This window comes from Cotesia typhae, unplaced genomic scaffold, assembly GCF_013202065.1.
Source record: "Cotesia typhae breed Kobodo isofemale line unplaced genomic scaffold, CoteBio_Ctyphae contig_26, whole genome shotgun sequence".
In the NCBI taxonomy this organism is placed as follows: Eukaryota; Metazoa; Arthropoda; class Insecta; order Hymenoptera; family Braconidae; genus Cotesia; species Cotesia typhae.
The window spans coordinates 2223982-2244063 of NW_027423732.1; the positions used below are offsets into that span (position 1 = coordinate 2223982).

A 20082-nucleotide genomic window follows, 5' to 3' on the forward strand; every position below is an offset into this window, starting at 1 on the left:
AGTAAGAAAAAAAAGAAATAATAATAATAATAAAGTAAAACACACGTTTCAATAAATACAACTTACCTAAATGTTAAATTGATGACGTTGGTAAATTTAATTTAATAGTTAACCAAACAAATAAATTATTAATCCGCCAAATGTTGGAAAAATTCCTCTGAATTTTTTTCACGAGAATCTTAATAAGTGAATACGTAATAGGGTTAATTATAATAATAAAAATAATAAATAAATTAATTAATTAATAAAAAAATGCATACCGTGTTCACGAGAGCGAATGCAATTCTGGCATACACGGTAAGTGTCGCCGGTTTCCTGACATTTTTCTGTTTCCTGTCGACTGTGTTCCTCGACTACCGTGCAGTTGCTAATTTAAATACTGTCAAAGTTGTGGTGTAAGTAATTATTTATTTTTAAATTAATTTTCTATTTTTTTAACGTCGAATCTTGTTGCAGGAAAAATGTTCCAGACTACAGCGCGTCCAGGGAAAGAAACGATCTTGGATTTTTGACGTTTGACCTGCAAACTGATATCCTTTTTTATTATTATTCATTTAAGTAGTAATTAAATTATTTATTTAGTTTTTTAATTTATATTCCTTAATTATTTTGTAATTACATCTCACTCCGCTGTTCAATTGGAATGTCAAACAGCTGTTCCTTTATTTGACAGCTGAATATCAGACTGAAGCGAATCATATTAACCAGGTAAGATTTTTATTAAAATTTATTTTGCAGATATTTGATAATTATTTTTTAACAAATAAATTATAGAAAAAGAAATTTATACGTAAGGTAAAGTACCCAGTAGTTGAATAAGTTTCAAAGTCAAACGTATTTGACCCTACTTTTAGTATACAAAGATGTAATTATTAGTTTAAATTCGTGATTTTCATGAAAATATAAACAATTTTGGATTGAAGTGCAAAATAACAAAGATAATTGAATATTTATATTTTGACAACGTTTTTAAACTAGACTATGAAAGGAGTAGTAGTTGAACAATCAATTCTGACAAGCCGCAGTAGTTGAACTAATAAAATATATCGCGACCCAAATGCCAAAAGAGCGTATTACAGCAGCTAGATAGGGATTTATGCCAAAAGGGCGTATAAAAAAATTTTCAATTTTGCTCTGAAATATAAAACTTAACTCTAAAAAATCAATCCAGATCATTTAATATTGTTGAATTTCGCGCAAGATATGGGTGATTCTCTGTAAGGACGTCTTAAATCTGTACAAAATTGTCCGACCAAATTATTTTTGATTTTATTAGAAAAATAATTAACAAGGGCTACAAAACTATCAGCTTAATGATAATAAATACACAGCCGATTAAATTTTTGTTTTTTCGATATTTGTGTATCTTTTGCCATATAACATGACAGGGGACTGTTTTTTTTTTATCAAATTGAGAAAAATCAAGCAAACTATTTCAATGCATTCAACTTTTCAAGTTCTCAATGAATATTTATATTAATTAGAATAATATTAAGACTTATGGATCCAATTTTATAAATAAATTATAAATAAAAATAGTTGCTAGGGGAATGAGTTTCTCGTGGCCCAGACACATGTTTCCAGCACAAACGGTGTTTTTGACACTAAATAAAATGGCGATAAAGCGCTAACAGCCCTATGGTTATTAACTTAAGGCTAGTTAGATCCTTATAAACTTTACAAAAGGTAAAATAACACGCTGGATTTTTTTTTTTTTTGGCTTTGAACTTCTGGCAGGGGACTGTTCTTAAAACGCCTGGGACAAACTTTGGTTTAATGAATTTAATGAAACAAATTAATTTTCGGTACTTTTTATTGAAGAAGATTGTTAGTTAACTAATTAAGTTTATAAACATTTGGACCAAATTATATATTATGGACCAATAATTCAAAATTTAGTTTTAAAGTTTGAATTTTGGGAATGGGACAGCCCAGGGGACTGTTATTTTGGTGATTTACGAATTTATAGCAAAAAAATCAAAATTTATTTCATTTTAGTTTTCAATTCTCCAGATGGAAATTTTTTTTTAAATTCGTAATAAATTTTTTTTAGTTACAAAATAACAATTTTTCTAATAAAAACATGCCTGGGACAGCAAAAAACATCCTTACAGAGAATCACTCTTATACTATAGGTCTATCTTTGATATTTTAAGAAATACAATGGAATTTTCAATTTTAATTTCCATGTAATACTTGAAAACTAAAATTTCTAATTTTTTTTCAACGATTAATTACTGAATTCTTATTTTTTTAATTTCAACAAAACTAACTTAATTATTTATTATTTACAGGTTGTACTGTGGGATAAAATAGTTCTCCGTGGTGACAACGCAGTCCTCGACTTCAAAAATGTCAACACCAAATATTATTTCTGGGACGACGGTAATGGTCTTAAGTACGTATCAATAAATCATACAAAACATCAGACAATTCTGAAAATTTTTTAAAAACAAATAAATTAATAATTATTTTGTTATAGGGGAAACAAAAATGTGACATTAACGTTGTCGTGGAACATAATACCGAATGCTGGATTATTACCTAGTGTAAATGCATTTGGATCTCATACATTTGCATTCCCACCAGAATATACAACTAATAAACTTTAAATAAATAATTCGTACATTATTGCATAATAAATATTAATTAATTATATTATTAAATACTTATGCATTTAAATTCTGTCTGTACATTTTTATCAATAAAATTTTTGAAGATAATTATTTTAGTTTTAGTAATTTAGAAATTTAAATGAAGACAGACATTAAAATTTATAAATTAAAAAATAATTTAAATTTGAAAGAAGATTATTCATGAGGCTTAGAAAACTGCGTTGAATGCTACCAATCACGTGGAAATCGGTTCATTCATTCAAAAGTTATTGCAGTTTGGAAATTCAAAAAATAGTGTTTTATCAAAGTTCTATCAGACTTTTGAGCTCGAAGAGCTCAAAAATGTCATAAAAGTGTAATTTTAAGCGCTTAGGTATGGAATTAGCGCGAAGTTGCAGGGATGGCCTTTAGGGTCAACCGTTTTCCAGATTTTTTTGTATTAAAAAGTGATTACAAAAAAATAGAAAAAAATTTTAATTTGTAAAAAAATAGAAAAATTATATGTAATTTGAAAAAAATTTTTTTTACCTATAATTTAGTAAAAAAAAAAAAAAAAAATGATATTAAAGTTAGCAGCCACTTGATAATTTTTTAATTTTATTTAACAAATAAATCTTTTTTGAAAAACTATTTTTAAAAGATTGCATTCATAATTTTTCAAAATTTCTAAATGTCAATTTTTTTTTATTATTCATTTTTGCCATAATTTATTTGTTAAGAAATTCTAAAAATTTTGATAATATATTTTATTGAAAAGTTATTTTAAAAAAATTAAAAGAAAAAATTTCACATATAGAAAATTTTGAATAATTTGAATTCATTAATTTAAAATATTTAAAAAAAAATGCACTCACAGCTTTTGAAGTTTTTTACAGATGCAAATTTTTTTTTTTATTTTTTTGTAATGGTTTTTTGAATAAAAAAAAAATTCTTAAAATTTTTAAAAGTCGAAAAACTTAATTTTCATATTTTTGTAACAAATAAATTATAAAAAAAAAAATTTATAAAAAAAATTAACATTTAGAAATTTAAAAAAAACTAAAAATGCAATTTTTTAAAAATAGTTACTTAGAACAAATCTTTTCGTTAAATAAAATTAAAAAATTGTCAAGTGACAGCTAACTTGAATGTCATAAAAAATTGCACGTGTAATTTTTCAAAATTTTCTACATGTGAAATTTTTTCTTTTAATTTTTTTAAAATAACTTTTCAATAAAATATATTATCAAAATTTTTAGATGTCGGCTAAATTAATTTTCATGATTTCTTCGATTTCATTTTTTTTTATTTGAAGTAAAATGTAATAATAAAGTTAGTGGATGTTTTTAATTTTTTTTTTTTTTTATGAGAATTAATTCAGCAGATATTTGTTAATTTTTAGAATTTTTTAACAAATAAATTATGGCAAAAATGAACAATAACAAAAAAATTGACATTTAGAAATTTTGAAAAATTATGAATGCAATTTTTTAAAAATAGTTTTTCAGAAAAGATTTATTTGTGAAATAAAATTAAAAAATTATCAAGTGGCTGCTAACTTTAATGTCATTTTTTTCTTTTACTAAATTATAAGTAAAAAATTTTTTTTTAAAATTACATGTAATTTTTCTATTTTTTTTACAAATTAAATTTTTTTTCTATTTTTTTGCAATCATTGTTTAATACAAAAAAATCTGAAAAATGGTTGACTCTAAAGGCCATCCCTGCAACTTCCCGCTAATTCCATATCTAAGCGCTTAGAATTGCACTTATATGACATTTTTGAGCTTTTGGAACTCAAAAATATAATTTACATGTTATTTTGAGCTTTTCGAGCTCAAAAAGATAGCTTTTCTATGCTTTTGATATTTAGAAATTTAAAAAAACTAAAAATGCAATTTTTTAAAAATAATTTTTTGGAGCAAACTTATTTGTTAAAAAAAAATTATAAAATTGTCAAGTGACAGTTAACTTTAATGTCATAAAAATTCAAAAGGCGCGCTAATTTTAGTATTGTAAGAAATTTAAAAATTTAGAACCAAGAAAAAAGAAATTCTTAGTCCCATGGCCGTGAAGTGACGTAACAGTCACCATTCATCTTACACACACAATTCGCTAACTAGCCAGTGATATATACATACAAAACTAGCGAGTATAACCTAGTATATTTCCGCTTGAGAGTCTTCGTTTCTTAAAAATAAAATATTTATAAATAATTACGCTTAATGTGCCTTGTAAAATTAAATACTCCAAAATCAAAATACCATTAATTAATAAAATTAATAATAATAATAAAAAAAAAAAAAACATTTAATAATAATAATTATAAACTTAAACAATCACGGGTGAAAAAAAAAAATAAATGGAGACAACAGTTGAAACAAAAGTTGAACAATTAGCGAAAAATGACCCGGAAAAAATGGAGGTAAGCGAAAAGCAGGAGCCCGAAGCGGCCAAGGACGAAGAGTCCCAGCACGAGGGCAGTTCCGTTATCTGGCGCGGGATCCTCGAGTGGACTGAGCCGATTAAAAATATCCCGGACGACAAGCCCCAGAAGAGCAAGGAGATCATCTGCAAAATCATCGTCTGGGACCCGGATGACAGAATTAGTGAGCTCGAGCGGAACCTCCCGGAGAAGCTTACCATGACGCTGATGGCCAAGCAATTCATCAGGAGCACTGCCAAGAGCTTCTTCGACAACGCTATCAGGTCCGTTTTTGATATGGAGGCCGGCGATGAGCTCAACTCGCTCACCAGGCTTATGAGTGGTAGTTATGTAAGTTTTTTTTTTATTCTTTTGACATCTAAAAATTTTAATAAAATTTTTAGAATTTTTTTTTACTAAAAAATTAAAAAATTTCATTTGCAAAAATCTAAGTGCAATTTTTAAAAAAAATTTTTTTAGTCGTAATTCAATAAATAAATTCAAAATGCCCGCTAACTTAGTATTATAAAATTTTTATAAAAATTAAGTTAGCCGATATTTAAAAATTTGTAGAATTTTTTTTTATTAAAAAATTATTTTAAAAAAATAAAAGAAAAAATTTCACATGTAGAAAATTAAAAAAAAATCGGTGATGTTAGCCGAGTGGTCTAAGGCGAATACGGCAAACATTGGACATATTGATAATCCCATAATCCGTCTTTGCTGCAATCATTTTGCCAACGCTTCCTCTTCTACTGATAATAGTCTAATGTCAGGTCCCTTTTACCCACAACCATAATACTTCAATTAAGCAATGACATCGGGGTACACACCTCCCGAAATATTCATCTACCTAGACAGCCTAGGTCTCATTCAAGACCCTCAGTTCATACCGTTTATACCACATCAAAAGAGGCCTAAACGCCAAAGCCATTAATTATGATCCTAAAATAATATCAAATACAGACACACAATACTGCACTTCAGTCCCACAAAAAGACAAATTAGTTAATCCGCATAATTGTAAGGATTATTGGTGGTTTACCTAATCTGCTCCTTTTCTTTCTTTTATTATTTATTATTTTCTCTTTCTTCTATGTATATTTATTTATATTTTGTTATATCTATTTTTCTTTTTAATACTATAAGCCTTTTTAGTATACATTGTTTTTTTTTTTAAGCTAATTCCTTACTAACCATACACTATTATTCTCGAAAATATTCATATGTATAATGGACTAAGAATAAAATTAAACAAAAAACAAAATATGCATTGCTCATCGAGGCATTTCTGGCATTTCAGGTACCAAACCACTATAAGTAAGCTTCTATAAGAGTCATGCAGGCCAGGTAGAATAAGATAAGCTTGTCAAATATTGTAATAGGTCATGTACGTTTATACCTATAAATCATTTACTTTGTAAATCTATCGATCAATAGTTTCCTGGCTGGTCTTAGAAACCATCTTGGTTGATATTCGACCCTTGCTGCGTAGATGTAGGATTTTCACAACCCAAAAAGACCCCAACGTACCACTTCCAACAGTTAAACTCGGCGATATGACCACAGCATTTGAAATTACTATAAATAATAACTAATTAAAAAAAAAAATTTTTTTAATTACTAATGCAATTTTTTAAAAATATTTTTTTATTCTAATTTGATTATTAAAAAAAATTAAAAAATTGAAAACGTCGGCTAACTCTATTATTATTTTAAATTAAGTTAACCGAGATTTAAAAAGTTATTTTATTAAAAAATTATTAAAAAAAAAAATAAAAGATAAAATTTCACGTGTAGAAAATTTCAAAAATTATTCATGCAATTTTTTAAAAATATTTTTTTGTTCAAATTTAATTATTAAAAAAAAAAACCAAAAATTAAAAACGTCGGCTAACTTTATTATTATTTAAAATTAAGTTAGCCGACATCTAAAAATTTTTAGAATTTTTTTTTTTTTTTATTATTAAAAAATTCTTTAAAAAAAAAATAACAGAAAAAATTTCACATGCAGAAAATTGTAAAAATTACTCATGCAATTTTTTAAAAATATTTTTTTATTCTAATTTAATTATTAAGAAATTAGAAACGTCGGCTAACTTTATTATTATAAATTTTCACAATTTTTTTTTTAAATATTATTATTATTATGAGTTTTACTTGTATACCACTTCTGGCTTTTACAAGGCTGATTGTCTCAGCGTCTCCACATATAGTTGCTCTCACTTTTTTGTTCTCTCTATTATCATCGTATGCTCTCCGCTTTTTTTTTTTTTTTTTTTTTTTAATATTATCAACACAATCTTTCAATTATCAATATATTATTCCTGCACATATCTTTCATTATTCTCCATGCGACTGTGGACCGACTTGTGCTTTCTGTACTGCATTTACCCTATTCCTCACCCCTTTCGATCGGTTGTTGGAATAGTGGCGATGGGGAAACCACTGAGAAAACCCATGCCAGTACAGTTTTTTTTTTAAATATTTATTACAAAAAAATTAATGGGAAAATTTTATGTGCAACTTTTTTTTTTTCATAATTTATTTGATACAGAAATTCTAAAAATTATTAAATATCTGCTAAATTAATTTACATATTACAAAACACTTGATAATTTTTAGAATTTTGTTATATTTTTTAAAATTCAAATATGATTTATTTTAATTTTTGTGTACAATTTTTTTTTCTTAATTATAATTTAATTATTATAAAAATATAGAAAATGATTAAATGTCTGTAAATTTTTGGACTTTTTATTACAAATTAATTATAAGTATGATACTGAAATTAGCAGACATCTAAAAACTCTTGAAATTTTTACAATAAATTAATTATAAAAAAAATATTTTAGAAAATTATAATTTATGATAAAAAATAACAATATTGTTAAGTCTGTCAATTTCAATGTCACATTTTTTTATCATTCTTAAAATGTGATGATACTGAAATCAGCAGACATTTAAATGATACTGAAGTTTGCTGACATAATGATTTCTAGGATTTTTTTCAACGAATAAATTATTATAATAAAAATTTCATGTAAAATTCTGCTTGTACATGTGCCAAAAAGTTATTGTTGTAATTCTCTTAAAAATGTTTTCTTATTAGTAATTTATGTCTGTTAACTTCATTTTTGTGACATTTAATGAAACTGAAATTAGCAAACGCTTGATAATTTTTTGAAAAATGAATTAGGTCTACTTATAAATTATTTTTTAAAAATTCCATTAATTATTAAGAAAAAAATATTTATCTGTTCCAGTTTGGCTGTATATTTTTTTCATCTAATCCCAACAGTCAATTACCGCAATCGCAACCAACACCAAAAATTAGTAAAGTATGCACCCTTCACTACGCAGCACAAGGGCATACCTACATAGGATTTTTCCTAAACGACACGACAAAATTCCTGAACCGAATGCACGAAGTAATCCAGTACCAAAAAGGCATCGAGTCATTTTTTAAACCAGGCAAAACCGTTGTTCCTAGTGCAGCAGCTTCTTCATTCTACAAGGACTTCATAGTGGAGGAGTACAAGGGTGAGCTGATCCAGCAGTTGAAAAGCATCCCGAGGTTAAAAGAGGAGCGTAAGGAGCGCGCAAAAATGTGTCACGAGAACAGCCAGTCAAAGAAAGTCCGGGTACGCAAGAAGTTCCTCGAAAAGCAGAAGATTAGACAGCAAAAGCAGCTGGAACTGGAACAGGAACAAGTTCTCAAAGAAGCCGAGAAGAAGCTGGATGAGATGACGAAGTTCCAGAATGAAATCTTGGAACAGATGCCCAGGAAAATAGGGAACAAGGCCAATATTGAAGGAACCAAAATTGAGGAAGTCCAGCAAATTTTTGGGCCTAAAAGCGAGAGGCTGGAGGAAGCCGTTCGGCAGAATGAGATGGGCCAGTTGAAGGTTCTGGTAAGACAGCGGTTCAATGGTAAGCAGAAAGTTGTCAAAGTTCTGTCAAAGCAGAATGTTGGACTGAAGAACTTGGAGAAGAAGGTGGAGAAAAGTCTGAGAAAAATTGCTGTTCAGCGTCAATTGAAGGTTGAGGAACAACAAAGTTCTGTGGAACAGCTGAAGGAACTGCTAAGACCGCAACAGAGTTCTATGGAACATTTAGAACGATCTTTAAATAAGGAAGAAACGTCTGTTGTGAAACAATCGGAATGTGTTCTGCAGAACAATCAAGTTCCGGAAAAGGAACAACAAAGTACTAGTAAACAACAAAGCACAGTGGAACAAGTAGAACAAAGTTCCATGGAACACATGGAACAACAAAGTTCCATGGAACATGTGGAACAACAAAGTTCCATGGAACACTTGGAACAACAAAGTTCTATAAAACAGGTGGAACAACAAAGTTCCATGGAACACGTGGAACAACAAAGTTCCATGGAACACATGGAACAACAAAATTCTATGAAACAGATGGAACAACAAAGTTCCATGGAACACGTGGAACAACAAAGTTCCATTGTTCTAGAAAATAAGGAAAAATCTGTAAAACAAGTGGAACAAAAAAATTCTACGGAACAAAAGGAACCACAACGTACTACAGAACACAAAAAAATAATGACTGTATTGCTACAGCCCCAGAATTTTATATCCCAACAAAAACTAGTGGAACAACAATTTGACCCAGAACTCCAAAAGTTAGTGACACAAAATTCTATGGAACTTCTAGAACACGAAAACAACTGTTCCGAGAACTTGAAACAAAGTTTCAGTGACGAGTCAAAATCAAAGAAACAAAAGATCGACAAGGTTGTGATTCTTCAGGAACACAAAAAGCAAAAGGAGCCTGAGACGAAGAGAGAAGACAAAAAGCCGTATCAGCAGCAGATACTCACGGAACAGAAGAACTTGCTGAAGACAATAAATCACCAGCACAATCATCTTCATCACCATCATCACGTGGTTTCGCTGAATGGCACTGGAATTGTCGCAAACAAGATTGAAAAGACGATTCCGTTGTTGGTATCTCAGAAGCACTTGATTCTCTGGCAAGGACTATTGGAGTGGCACGAGAAAACCATGTGCCCTGGAGAGAACATGAAGCAGATCAGGTTCAATATTCTCTGCCAGATGCTCTCTCACACCAGCGCCACCAATGCGGAATTCAAGATGAACTTATGGCCGCATAAATTGGTCATGCAGCTGATTTCTTTAAAGCTGATCAAGAGCATCGACAAGAACTACCTCCTTAAGTCCAAACATATTTTTTGTAATCTTATTTCATGTAGTTCTTTGGATTCTCTTGTTAATTCTATGAAGAATGGAAAGGTTAGTGGAAATTTATCTTTTTTTTTTAGTGGAATATTCTGGTATGAAAATTTTTTATTCTGAGCGGAAAAATGAAAAAAATTTTACCCAAAAAAACGTATGTTTCAAATTATACACTACTGGAAAAAATTAAGGGAACAAAAAAAAATTTTTTTCTTTTTTAAATATTAAAAAAAAATTTTTTTTTTAATTTTCTTTTAAAAAAATTTTTTTGTTTAATTTTTTTGAAAAAAAATTTTTTTTTTTGAAAATTTAAACACTTTCTGGAACAAAAATGTATAAAAAGCTCGGAAAAAATTTTTTTTTTCTCATTTTAAAAATTATGAACTATTCAGGGAAATTATCATAATTTTTTTTTAAAAGAATTAATTTTTTCTTAATCTAAATCACAAAAAATGGAACTAATAATTACATCTTTATATATTAAAGGTAGGGTCAATACGTATTACTTTGAAACCTGTTCAACTACAGGGTACTTTACCTTACATGTACTTTTGAAAAATTTTTTTCAAAAGTTACAAACCAGATCCCTTAATTTAACAATGAAATTTTTATTCTAGATTGGATTGATTATTTTCAAGTCAGAACAACAATCGACAACCATAAATGATATCAGAGTTTTTCTTCTGCTGTTCATTGAAGAAAAACGCGCATTTTTTGGATGTTTTCCCGAGGACCAGATTACTTTTGTTAATGATCTCAGGAAGTTGATTGAAGATGAAATGAAAATTGAAGCTATGATTAAACAGCGACATGTAAGTTCAGTTTTTAGAATTTTTTTATTCTCAAACAATAACTTTAAATCTGCGCAGATATTGGCTTTATTGGAGAATTTTTTGATATCTTTAATAGTTTTCCTAGAATTTTTATTTTAAGATTCACAAACGAAAAAAACTATAAATTTTTGAAATAATTAATATAATTTTATATAATAATGATTTTTAAAAATTAATTTTTTTTTTGCAGCAACGAATAGAAAACTTAAACAAACAACAAACAGTTGTCAGTTTAACTCACAAATTACCTCAACCTTCAGCTGGCAATTCTCATAATAATAATAATAATAATAATAATAATAATAATAATAATAATAATAATAATAATAATAATAATAATAATAATAATAATAATAATAATAATAATAATAATAATAGTATTAATAATAATAGTGATAATAATATTCATAATAATAACAATAATAATAGTAATAATAATAATAATAGTAATAATACGATAAGTAATAATAATAACAATAGTGCCAATGGAATTCTAATTTCTCAAAAAACTGAATTAGATAATTTAAGAAACGCGCGGCAACAAAATTTAATGAGAATTCATTTATTGAAAGAATTGTTAGCAGAAGCTGAGTGTCAGGAAGTCCTCTACAAGTCACAAATAGAAAAAAATGTACGTATAAATTTTTATTAAAGAATAGGAAAGAAAAATGGGAAATTTTTAAATATTCAAATGTTATAATTTTAAAATATTCAACTTTTTTTTTTTAATTTATAAATTTTTTTGAAAATTTGTGATAATTAATTTTTTTTTAAATTGTTCATTTTTTTATGTATTTTTCAAAAATGTAATGCAATGCATGGATAGAAAATATTTAAGGATCATTTAAGCACAATTTTTTCAATAATTTGGGGTTGAAAAATATTCTCTTAATAATGTTGATAATTTAAAACAAATAAAAATTTTAAATACTTCTTATATTAAATTAAATATTTAAAAGTTCCCAAATTGAGCCAAAATTCTTGTACTTTCTGTAAGATAGCGTTGCGCACCTGATACAGAACTACGTCACTCTCCCACCAAAATTCAAATTAAAAAAATAATTTCTAATTTGAAATTTACCTAGATAATTCTTAAAGTTTCGACCTTTATAATTATACTAAATTTAATTGAAATAATTTATTTTATTACATAAAAATGTCCGAGACAAAATTTTCCTTATTCTCTTAAGTATATATATTAATTTTAGTAAAGTTTAATTTCAATTAAAAAAACTATTTGATTTAATTTTCAGATAAGAAAAAATATCGAAATAGCGAGGCAAGAAATGAAAAAAAAGGAAGAGGCTCAAAAAGGAAATAAAAGTGATAGAAGATGATTTGAGAGGCTGAAAAAAAACTGTCTGACTTTGAATAATAATTATTCATTTTATATAAATTTATATTGTACGACTAATGTCGTGATCAACGAGGATAATTAATCCGAAAAATTATTGTGAGATTCAAGAGTGTAAAGTTTAATCGAATTTACGTAATCACTGCTAAAATAATATTTTTAAAATTTATCTATGGATTATTTTATAATCTTTTTAAAAATATAAATATATTTTATGCAAATATTTAAATTGGTTTTTATTTAATCAATTTGATTATTACACAATTGAACGACTGTTCGCTCTGAATTCGATAAGCTTATATAAAATTATATGCAATTCATTGAGAGTTTTCTCAAAATTGCCACCGGAGCTAGTCTAGTCCAAGCGAACAGTTGAGTTGATTATTTCGATAAGATTGTTAATTAAAAAAATTAACCTAAAAAGTCATAACTAGAAACGTCATCAAACTGTTGGTTCTGCTGGGCATTATTATTGATAGGCCTGACGTTCATTTGTCCTCTGGGACCCACCATTTGTTGCATTCCAAGAACTTGCTGGCGATATTGTTGAGGGTTATGTTGCTGGAAAACAAACTCAATTTTATAGCCTTATATGCAAAAAAAATTATTGTTGTTAAGATAAAATATTTTTTTAATGTATTAACAGAGTGTGTGTGTGTGTGTGTGTGTGTTCAAAAAAATTTTGAAAACATTTTTTTTCTGCGTTTATTCTCTAAGACATAAAATTGAAGCTATATTCAACTCACCTGTTGAAGAAGATGTCTTAGCTGTAAATTATTGGCCATCACCGGTCGCATCATCCTCTGGGCATTGGGCTGCTGACCTGCCATTCCAGCATTAGGATTGATACCTCTCTGTGCTTGCTGAGCCTAAACAAAGTCACCAGTTATTATTTATCAAGAAAAGTGATTAGGAAAAATGAATAAAGAATTTTTAAATACTTCCAAATTCTTTTTAGTTTTTATTGATAATTTAGAAAATTTTTAAAAATAATTTTTTTCAATTTTTTTAATCAAAAATTATACCACCATCAAAATTAATTAACAAAGCTTCGACTAACCTCAATCTGCTGTTTATACTGCATCTCTTGCTGCTGCGCGACCTCTAGGTTCTGCTGAATCTGCAAAATAGTTCTAATATTTTAAATTCTGACAATTTTTTCGAATTAATTAATAAAGTCTTTTTAATGATTATTTTTTTTCATAAATAATTTTTTATTTTTCGCCAAATTTTATTTCTTCATTTATTAATTTATTTAACCGATAAATCTAACCTATACTAGGTCATCCGTTTATTTATTTCTTCACAAAACACAAAAAAAAAAATATTTTGTTGACTATCCGTAAGATGGCGTTGCGTACCGGATATAATACTACGTCACTCTCCCGCGAAAATTCAAATTCAAAAACAAACTTTTGACTTAAACTCTACTTTTTAGTTTTTTTAAACTATTATTTATTTTTTCTTACTAACTACTTACACTAACTTCCAACTGAGACTTATACTGAGCCTCCTGCTGCTGAGCGGCTTCAAGAGTCTGCTTAAGTTGATGAATCTTCATGAGATTTTGCTGCCTGGCAACTTCAACATGCGTGTGTTCATACATTCTCTGATGTCCTCCAGCCATATTATTTCCAGCATTATCAACCTGCTGGGGCATACCACCTTGAATATTCATCTGTCCTTGGTTTTGCTGTTGATTATTGATCCCCTGCTGCTGCGGAGCGACCTGAGTAATCTGCCCACCTCCCATGGTCATAGTATTAGTCTGGCTCATCATGATTCCACCTTGACTGACAATCCCACCAGCAGAGGGCATCTGAGCAGGAATATTGCTGGCAGGAGACTGACCACTGGCGCCACCAGTAGAGAATAGCTGGTTCCTAGAAGCAGCTTGACTGGACTTCTGCTGCTGGATGACCTTCCTAAGCCTGTCAACAAAGGCGCATTGGTCGTTGGGGATGAACCCCAGGAACGCTCGTTTCTCAAGAGTGTACAGAAGAATCAAAACCTTGATGTCACAAGGCGGCACAGATTGTGCTGAGGTAAAATGGACGCAACCTGCGAACCCACTGGTCATGACCTGGATCAGCGCGTCCAAAGCATCGCAAGGCGTCGGGTGGAACAGAACACTCCTGGAGTTCTTGAGATAAGCACCACCTATGCTGCCAATCAGCTGCTTGGGCATCAGCTGCATGATTAGCTTGTGCGGCCAGGAATCAGCCTTAAGTTCAACCTCTCCTTCTTTGAGGTTAGCAGACACCTGGTAAGAACCACTATGTCAATGTTCCATTCAGAACAATAATTCTTATAAAATATTTACAAATTTTAAATTGTTCCAAGAACCTATTACTGTTCCTAAAATTTAATATTGTTCTTGGAACGTGATACTGTTCTCGGGACAAAATACTGTTTTTAGAACCAGATACTGTTCTTGGAACAATATACTGTTCTTAGAACCTTTGAAAACTATTTTAACTCCAAAAAATCCATACAAAAAAATTTTGTAGTTTAAATTCAAAACATTTCTCACCTGGCACGAAACTTGCCGTGTTTGTTTCGGGGTATCGGGAGGATTCTTGGTTTTATCAATCCACTCAAGAACCCCATGCCAAATTGGAGGTCTTTCGCGTTGCGCAGTTGAATTAGCGGGCTGTTGTTGCGCAGGAGCGGACTGCGCAGGCGCCTGAGCAGTTCCAGCGGTTCCTTGGGTGTTCACAGCGGTCATAGGCATGTTCTGCATGTTCTGCTGTTGCATCTGTTGTTGTTGTTGCTGGAGCTGCATGTTCCGGAGTTGTTGTTGCTGCTGCGGGGTAAGTTGGGCCTGTTGGGTTTGGGGAGCTTGTGGCGCAGGCGCGGTTCCTTGGAACGGAACATTAATACCGGTCAAGGCCGTAGGCGGCTGCGTTAACTGAGCAATCAATGCACTGCCTTGAGTGTTGGACTGCACTGTGGCGCCAGGAGCGATGAAAGGAGTCCGCCATCTTGCCTGAGGAGCTCGCGCTGGGTGGTACGAAGGTGGCGCTGTGATCTGCGGGTTGAAAACGGGACGCCCAGGGTTCATTGGAACTGGCATAGAGGGAGTTCCGATGATTGGTGCAGTATTCCGGAAGGCAGGGTTTTGCGGAGCTGGAGGAGGAATTGCCGAGTTCTGGTTGGTGTTCGGGCTGTCGTGCGTTTGGACCGGGCTGGAGGGAATCTGGACCGGGTTCGGCGCTGCGTGGACCGGTGCTACGTTTGTAGGAGTCACTGGACGTTCTTTTAGGTTGTAGTTGTGCAGCAGAACCAAGTTTCGCGGGTCCTTTGCGTAGTTCTTCGTTTGGGAACTCTGGAGGTCGCCACCTGCTAGTTCAAAGATCTTGAAGAACTCCGGGATTTTTCGGGGGGATACTATTGACAGGTTGATGTTCCGTTTTTGGAACACTGGTGGGAGGGTCTCGATCGACTGACCGAGGAACTTGTAGCACTCTTGTACGCATATTTGGTATGGTGGCGAGTTGCAGACCAAGATGCAATGCTTTTGGGAGGCTGTGCTGGGTTCGCGTTCCACTTGGAGGTCTTCGAAGCAGATCAGAGCTGTGGCAAGACCTTCGGCTATGTTCGCGTGGGACTCACCGCGGCCGCCGACCATTCTGAAATAGGAGTAATCTGAAGTAGGTGATCATAGATGGCATTAGATTAATACTAATCCTTGTTGATTTTTTTTTAATCAAAATTTTTATTTTCAAGGACTTGTAACGTTTAATCGGTTAGTCAAATTAATTCGCGGATAAAGACCTTTTTTTGTAGAACAGGAAATTTTATTTAAGAATCTCAAGAGAAATTTTTTAAAAATCAAAAATTAAATTTCGCGGTTTTTTTTTCAAATTTTAGGGCATTCCATAGTGACTGCTGGGACATTTAACTCTGGAATTCCATCAATTATAAGCTACAATTATGTGACTGAAATTTGTACTATAGTAAAATGTATCTTATAATATAGAAGAATAACTAATTACCAAAATCATTTTATCAAAAACCTTGATTACTTTTTAAGTTTCTCGTAATTATCGTTTGACTGAATGTGACTGGTGGGACATCGAAAAATCCTTCTCTCTTACCGCGGTATACTTAAAATCGAATTTCAGTTTCACCACTAAGCTTTTAAAAAATACTTCTCTTTCAATACAAAATTTTTCCTACAAACATTCAAAATTATGAAGAATTAGACTGATTACCTGCGTAGAAACAATCAAAAAAATTTTTTTTATTGTGACTGGTGGGACAAGTACAAAATGCGTACATGAAGATGTTTATTAGGAAGCTTTTATATTATTCCAATCTTAGAAACATTATTGTTTATATATTAAACTATTAATTATTTAGGACAAATAAAATATATAATAAAAGAACACAAATAATGTATTAAGCATGCTGACAACACGATCTTGATAAACTTAGGTGTTAATTAATAGAGAATATAAAATAAATTTGTTCCTAAAACTCATCCGTTTTTTATCCTGTTTTTATCGGGTTATAAATCTTAGGAGAATAGGAAATATATATGTACTCCGAAAAATATACGAGAAATGAAGAGAGAATAGGAGAAGATTCATAAATAAGGATGACACGCAAAATCGTGAAGCGTTCCACATTTTTAAAATTAAATAATTTTGTGAAGCGGGAAAGAATAGGAATTACGGCAATTATTACGTCAAGCGTTTCACATTCACGTAACAGGATAATTGGGAAGATAACTCGCAAGAAAATTCGGCAAGAAAAATTGCCAAATTAGTGATTATTTAGGTTAAAAAAAAATTAATCATTTAACTCAAAATCACTACAAGAAATAAAGCTGAAATTAATTCAGAATGTTAAAATAAACTTTAATATTTTTAAAGTTAATAAATTTTTTTTTTTTTTTATTCAGGTAATCAAACTTACTCAAGATTCTCCATCTTTAACAGCAACTTATGCGGATTTGAGTACGGTCCAAAAGTGTCCGTGCAAGGCCTCGGCAGACAATCCGCCGCGTGGTAGATGACAATCCCATACCGGGTGGTGCTGTTCTCCGTGACGTACTCCCGGTCCTCGATACTGCCCTGGTTAAAGTACTCCAGCGTCGGGATCAAGTAATTAGTCTTGAGATCGTTAAAGTACGCGCCATTTGCAGCGGTTCCTTCTATCACGAATACCACGTCTGCCTGCATTCCGTGCTCTGTTGTGTTGACGACCATTTTTAAATTTTTACTGAAATAAAAAAATATTTAATTAATAAAATTAATTTTTTATAAAATGAAAAATCCTGAATTTAACTATCTGTCAATTTTTTATGACATTAAAGTTAACAGTCATTAGAGAATTTTTAAATTTTATTTAACAAAAAAACGATTTTTAAAAAATTGGATTATTAATTTTTTTTAATTTCTAAATGTAAATTTTTTTTCCTAATTTTTTTTGCCATAATTTATTTGTTAAAAAAAAAAATCCTAAAAATGATAAAATATCTGCTAAATTTATTTTCATCAATTTTTTTGATTTTTATAACTAAATTTGTATGAAAAAATTTTAATAAAAAAATTCCTAAAAATTCCTAAAAATTTCTAAAAATTAAAAAAAATTAAAAGTGCAAATTTTTTTAAAATAATTTTTTTTTATTGTTAGTTTTTTATAAGAACCAAAAAAATTGTAAAATGTCAATGATACTAAAATTAGCTGACGTTCAACAATTAACTTACAAATCCAAAAATACTCAAAAAAAATATAAAAATATTGTACGTGAAATTTAAAAAATTTTTTGTTTCAATTTTTTTGTAATAATTAAAAAAAAAATTATCAAAATTTTTAGATGTCAGCTGATTTGAGTATTATTAAATTTATTTGTTAAAAAAAATCCGAAAATATTCAAGAAGTGACTGCTAAATTTAATTTCATTATAATTCATATTGATATTTACAATTATTAAATATTTTTCACAATTAATTACTAATTAGTGATTATTAATATCAATTAATTAAAACACTATTATTATTTATTCTTAAAATAAATAAATAAATATACAATTTCATTTTCTCATTTTCTGTGACTGTTTTTAGAGGTTAGGACTTCTGTTTACGCACATATAACACTAAATATATAACTCCAGATGAGAGAATAATTTCAGGTAATGTTTTCACAGCAGGTAAATTTTGTCAATTTATACTTTACACTCATACTATATCACTTTATTATTTCAGGTCCTGTGTACTGCATCCTGTGCGTAAATATAGTAGGTACATGACAGGACGAAATTTAACAACTTTATTTACTTTAATAGTGATCACTAAGGCGGACTTACAAGCTCAGAATTAAATCGTGTGACAAATTTTTAAAACTAACATGGAAAAAAAAAATGAAAATTAAATCAGCCGGCATCTGAAAATTTTAATAATTTTTTTTATTGAAAAAATTATTAAAACAATTGTTAAAAAAATGGCATTTTTAATTTTTTTAAATTCTTACATGTTAATTTTTTTTTTCCTTTTTTTTGCTATTATTGATTTGTTAAAAAAATTCTGAAAATTGTTGAAATAAAATGAAAATTAAATTAGCCGGCATCTGAAAATTTTAATATTTTTTTTTATTGAAAAAATTACAAAAAAATTAAAAGAAAAAATTTCACATGTTAAAGATTTCAAAAATTATGTGTGCAATTTTTTTGAAATATTTTTTTAATTGTAATTTAATTGTTAAAAACAATAACCAATTTTTAGCGAAAAAGTTTTATTTTCTTTTTATTTATTGAATTAGCCATAAAAAAAATATTTTTAAAAAATCGCGCGCATAATTTTTCAAATTTTTTACATGTAAATTTAAAAAAAAATTTTTTTGTTATTATTTTATTAATAAAAAAAGTTCTAAAAAAGTTTAGATGTCAGCTAACTTAATTTTCATTGTTAAAAGTCGGCTAGTTTTAGTATTTTACAAATAAATTATAAGAAAAATTTAATTTATATAAAAGCACTTAGAAATTGTAAATTCAATTTTTTAAAAATAATTTTTAAAGGAAAATAAAAGAACTGTCATAAAGTTAGCTGCTACTTGAACATTTTTTAATTTCATTTAACGAACAAATTTGTTAAAAAAATGGCATTTTTAATTTTTTTAAATTCCTATATGTCAAATTTTGTTCTCATTTTTTTTTTGCTATAGTTGATTTGTTAAAAAAATTCTTAAAATTGTTGAAATAAAATGAAAATTAAACTAGCCGGCATCTGAAAATTTTAATAATTTTTTTATTGAAAAAATCATATCAAAATTAAAATTAATATTAGTTTTTTATTTCAAGTTGTTGCAAAAAAATTAGACGGTAAAGAATAATCATAATTTTTTTCGAATAAATTTCAAAATTATCTCACAATTTCAACTCAATACCTCTAAAATTAAGGTTCTTGTACAAAATACAAAAAAATTTTCTGTTTCTTTCAATTTTTAAATTAACTATATCAGAAATTTTTTAAAAAATTTTTGTTATAATATTTTTGTAGGAAATTTAATTCTACACAAAATTCATCTCTTAAGTTTTTGACTAAAAATTGATAGGAAAAAAGTTACAGAGAGTAGAAAAAAATTATTAAAACTTAAGCTTTTAAATAAAAAAAAATTTTTAATTTAATAATTTTTAATTTATTTT

At 28.9% G+C, this 20082-nt stretch overlaps 3 protein-coding genes across 5 annotated transcripts; 2 read left to right on the top strand and 1 right to left on the bottom strand.

The window, feature by feature from the left end:
* Window positions 1–52: 52 nt before the first annotated feature.
* Spase22-23 (Signal peptidase complex subunit Spase22-23) lies at window positions 53–2723 on the top strand. Its single transcript, XM_074239846.1, has 5 exons — window positions 53–395; window positions 457–530; window positions 620–708; window positions 2295–2398; window positions 2483–2723. Exons 1-5 carry the CDS (start codon window positions 253–255, stop codon window positions 2610–2612), a joined length of 540 nt encoding a protein of 179 aa, XP_074095947.1. The 5' UTR covers window positions 53–252; the 3' UTR covers window positions 2613–2723.
* Window positions 2724–4706: 1983 nt separating this feature from the next.
* LOC141525357 (uncharacterized) lies at window positions 4707–12654 on the top strand. Its single transcript, XM_074239817.1, has 5 exons — window positions 4707–5370; window positions 8286–10301; window positions 10862–11056; window positions 11268–11708; window positions 12331–12654. Exons 1-5 carry the CDS (start codon window positions 4957–4959, stop codon window positions 12412–12414), a joined length of 3150 nt encoding a protein of 1049 aa, XP_074095918.1. The 5' UTR covers window positions 4707–4956; the 3' UTR covers window positions 12415–12654.
* A 172-nt stretch (window positions 12655–12826) lies between these two features.
* Window positions 12827–18703, bottom strand: LOC141525362 (mediator of RNA polymerase II transcription subunit 25-like). 3 transcript variants are annotated; one of them, XM_074239825.1, is made up of 7 exons: window positions 18471–18703; window positions 17355–17660; window positions 14965–16063; window positions 13912–14694; window positions 13492–13551; window positions 13178–13300; window positions 12827–12992 (listed from the first exon to the last, which is right to left on the bottom strand). In XM_074239825.1, exons 1-7 carry the CDS (start codon window positions 18476–18478, stop codon window positions 12843–12845), a joined length of 2529 nt encoding a protein of 842 aa, XP_074095926.1. In that variant the 5' UTR covers window positions 18479–18703; the 3' UTR covers window positions 12827–12842. The 3 variants fall into 3 exon arrangements, with proteins under 3 accessions (XP_074095926.1, XP_074095928.1, XP_074095927.1); XM_074239827.1 differs by having other exon boundaries at window positions 18530–18702; XM_074239826.1 differs by having other exon boundaries at window positions 18367–18702.
* Window positions 18704–20082: the final 1379 nt, after the last annotated feature.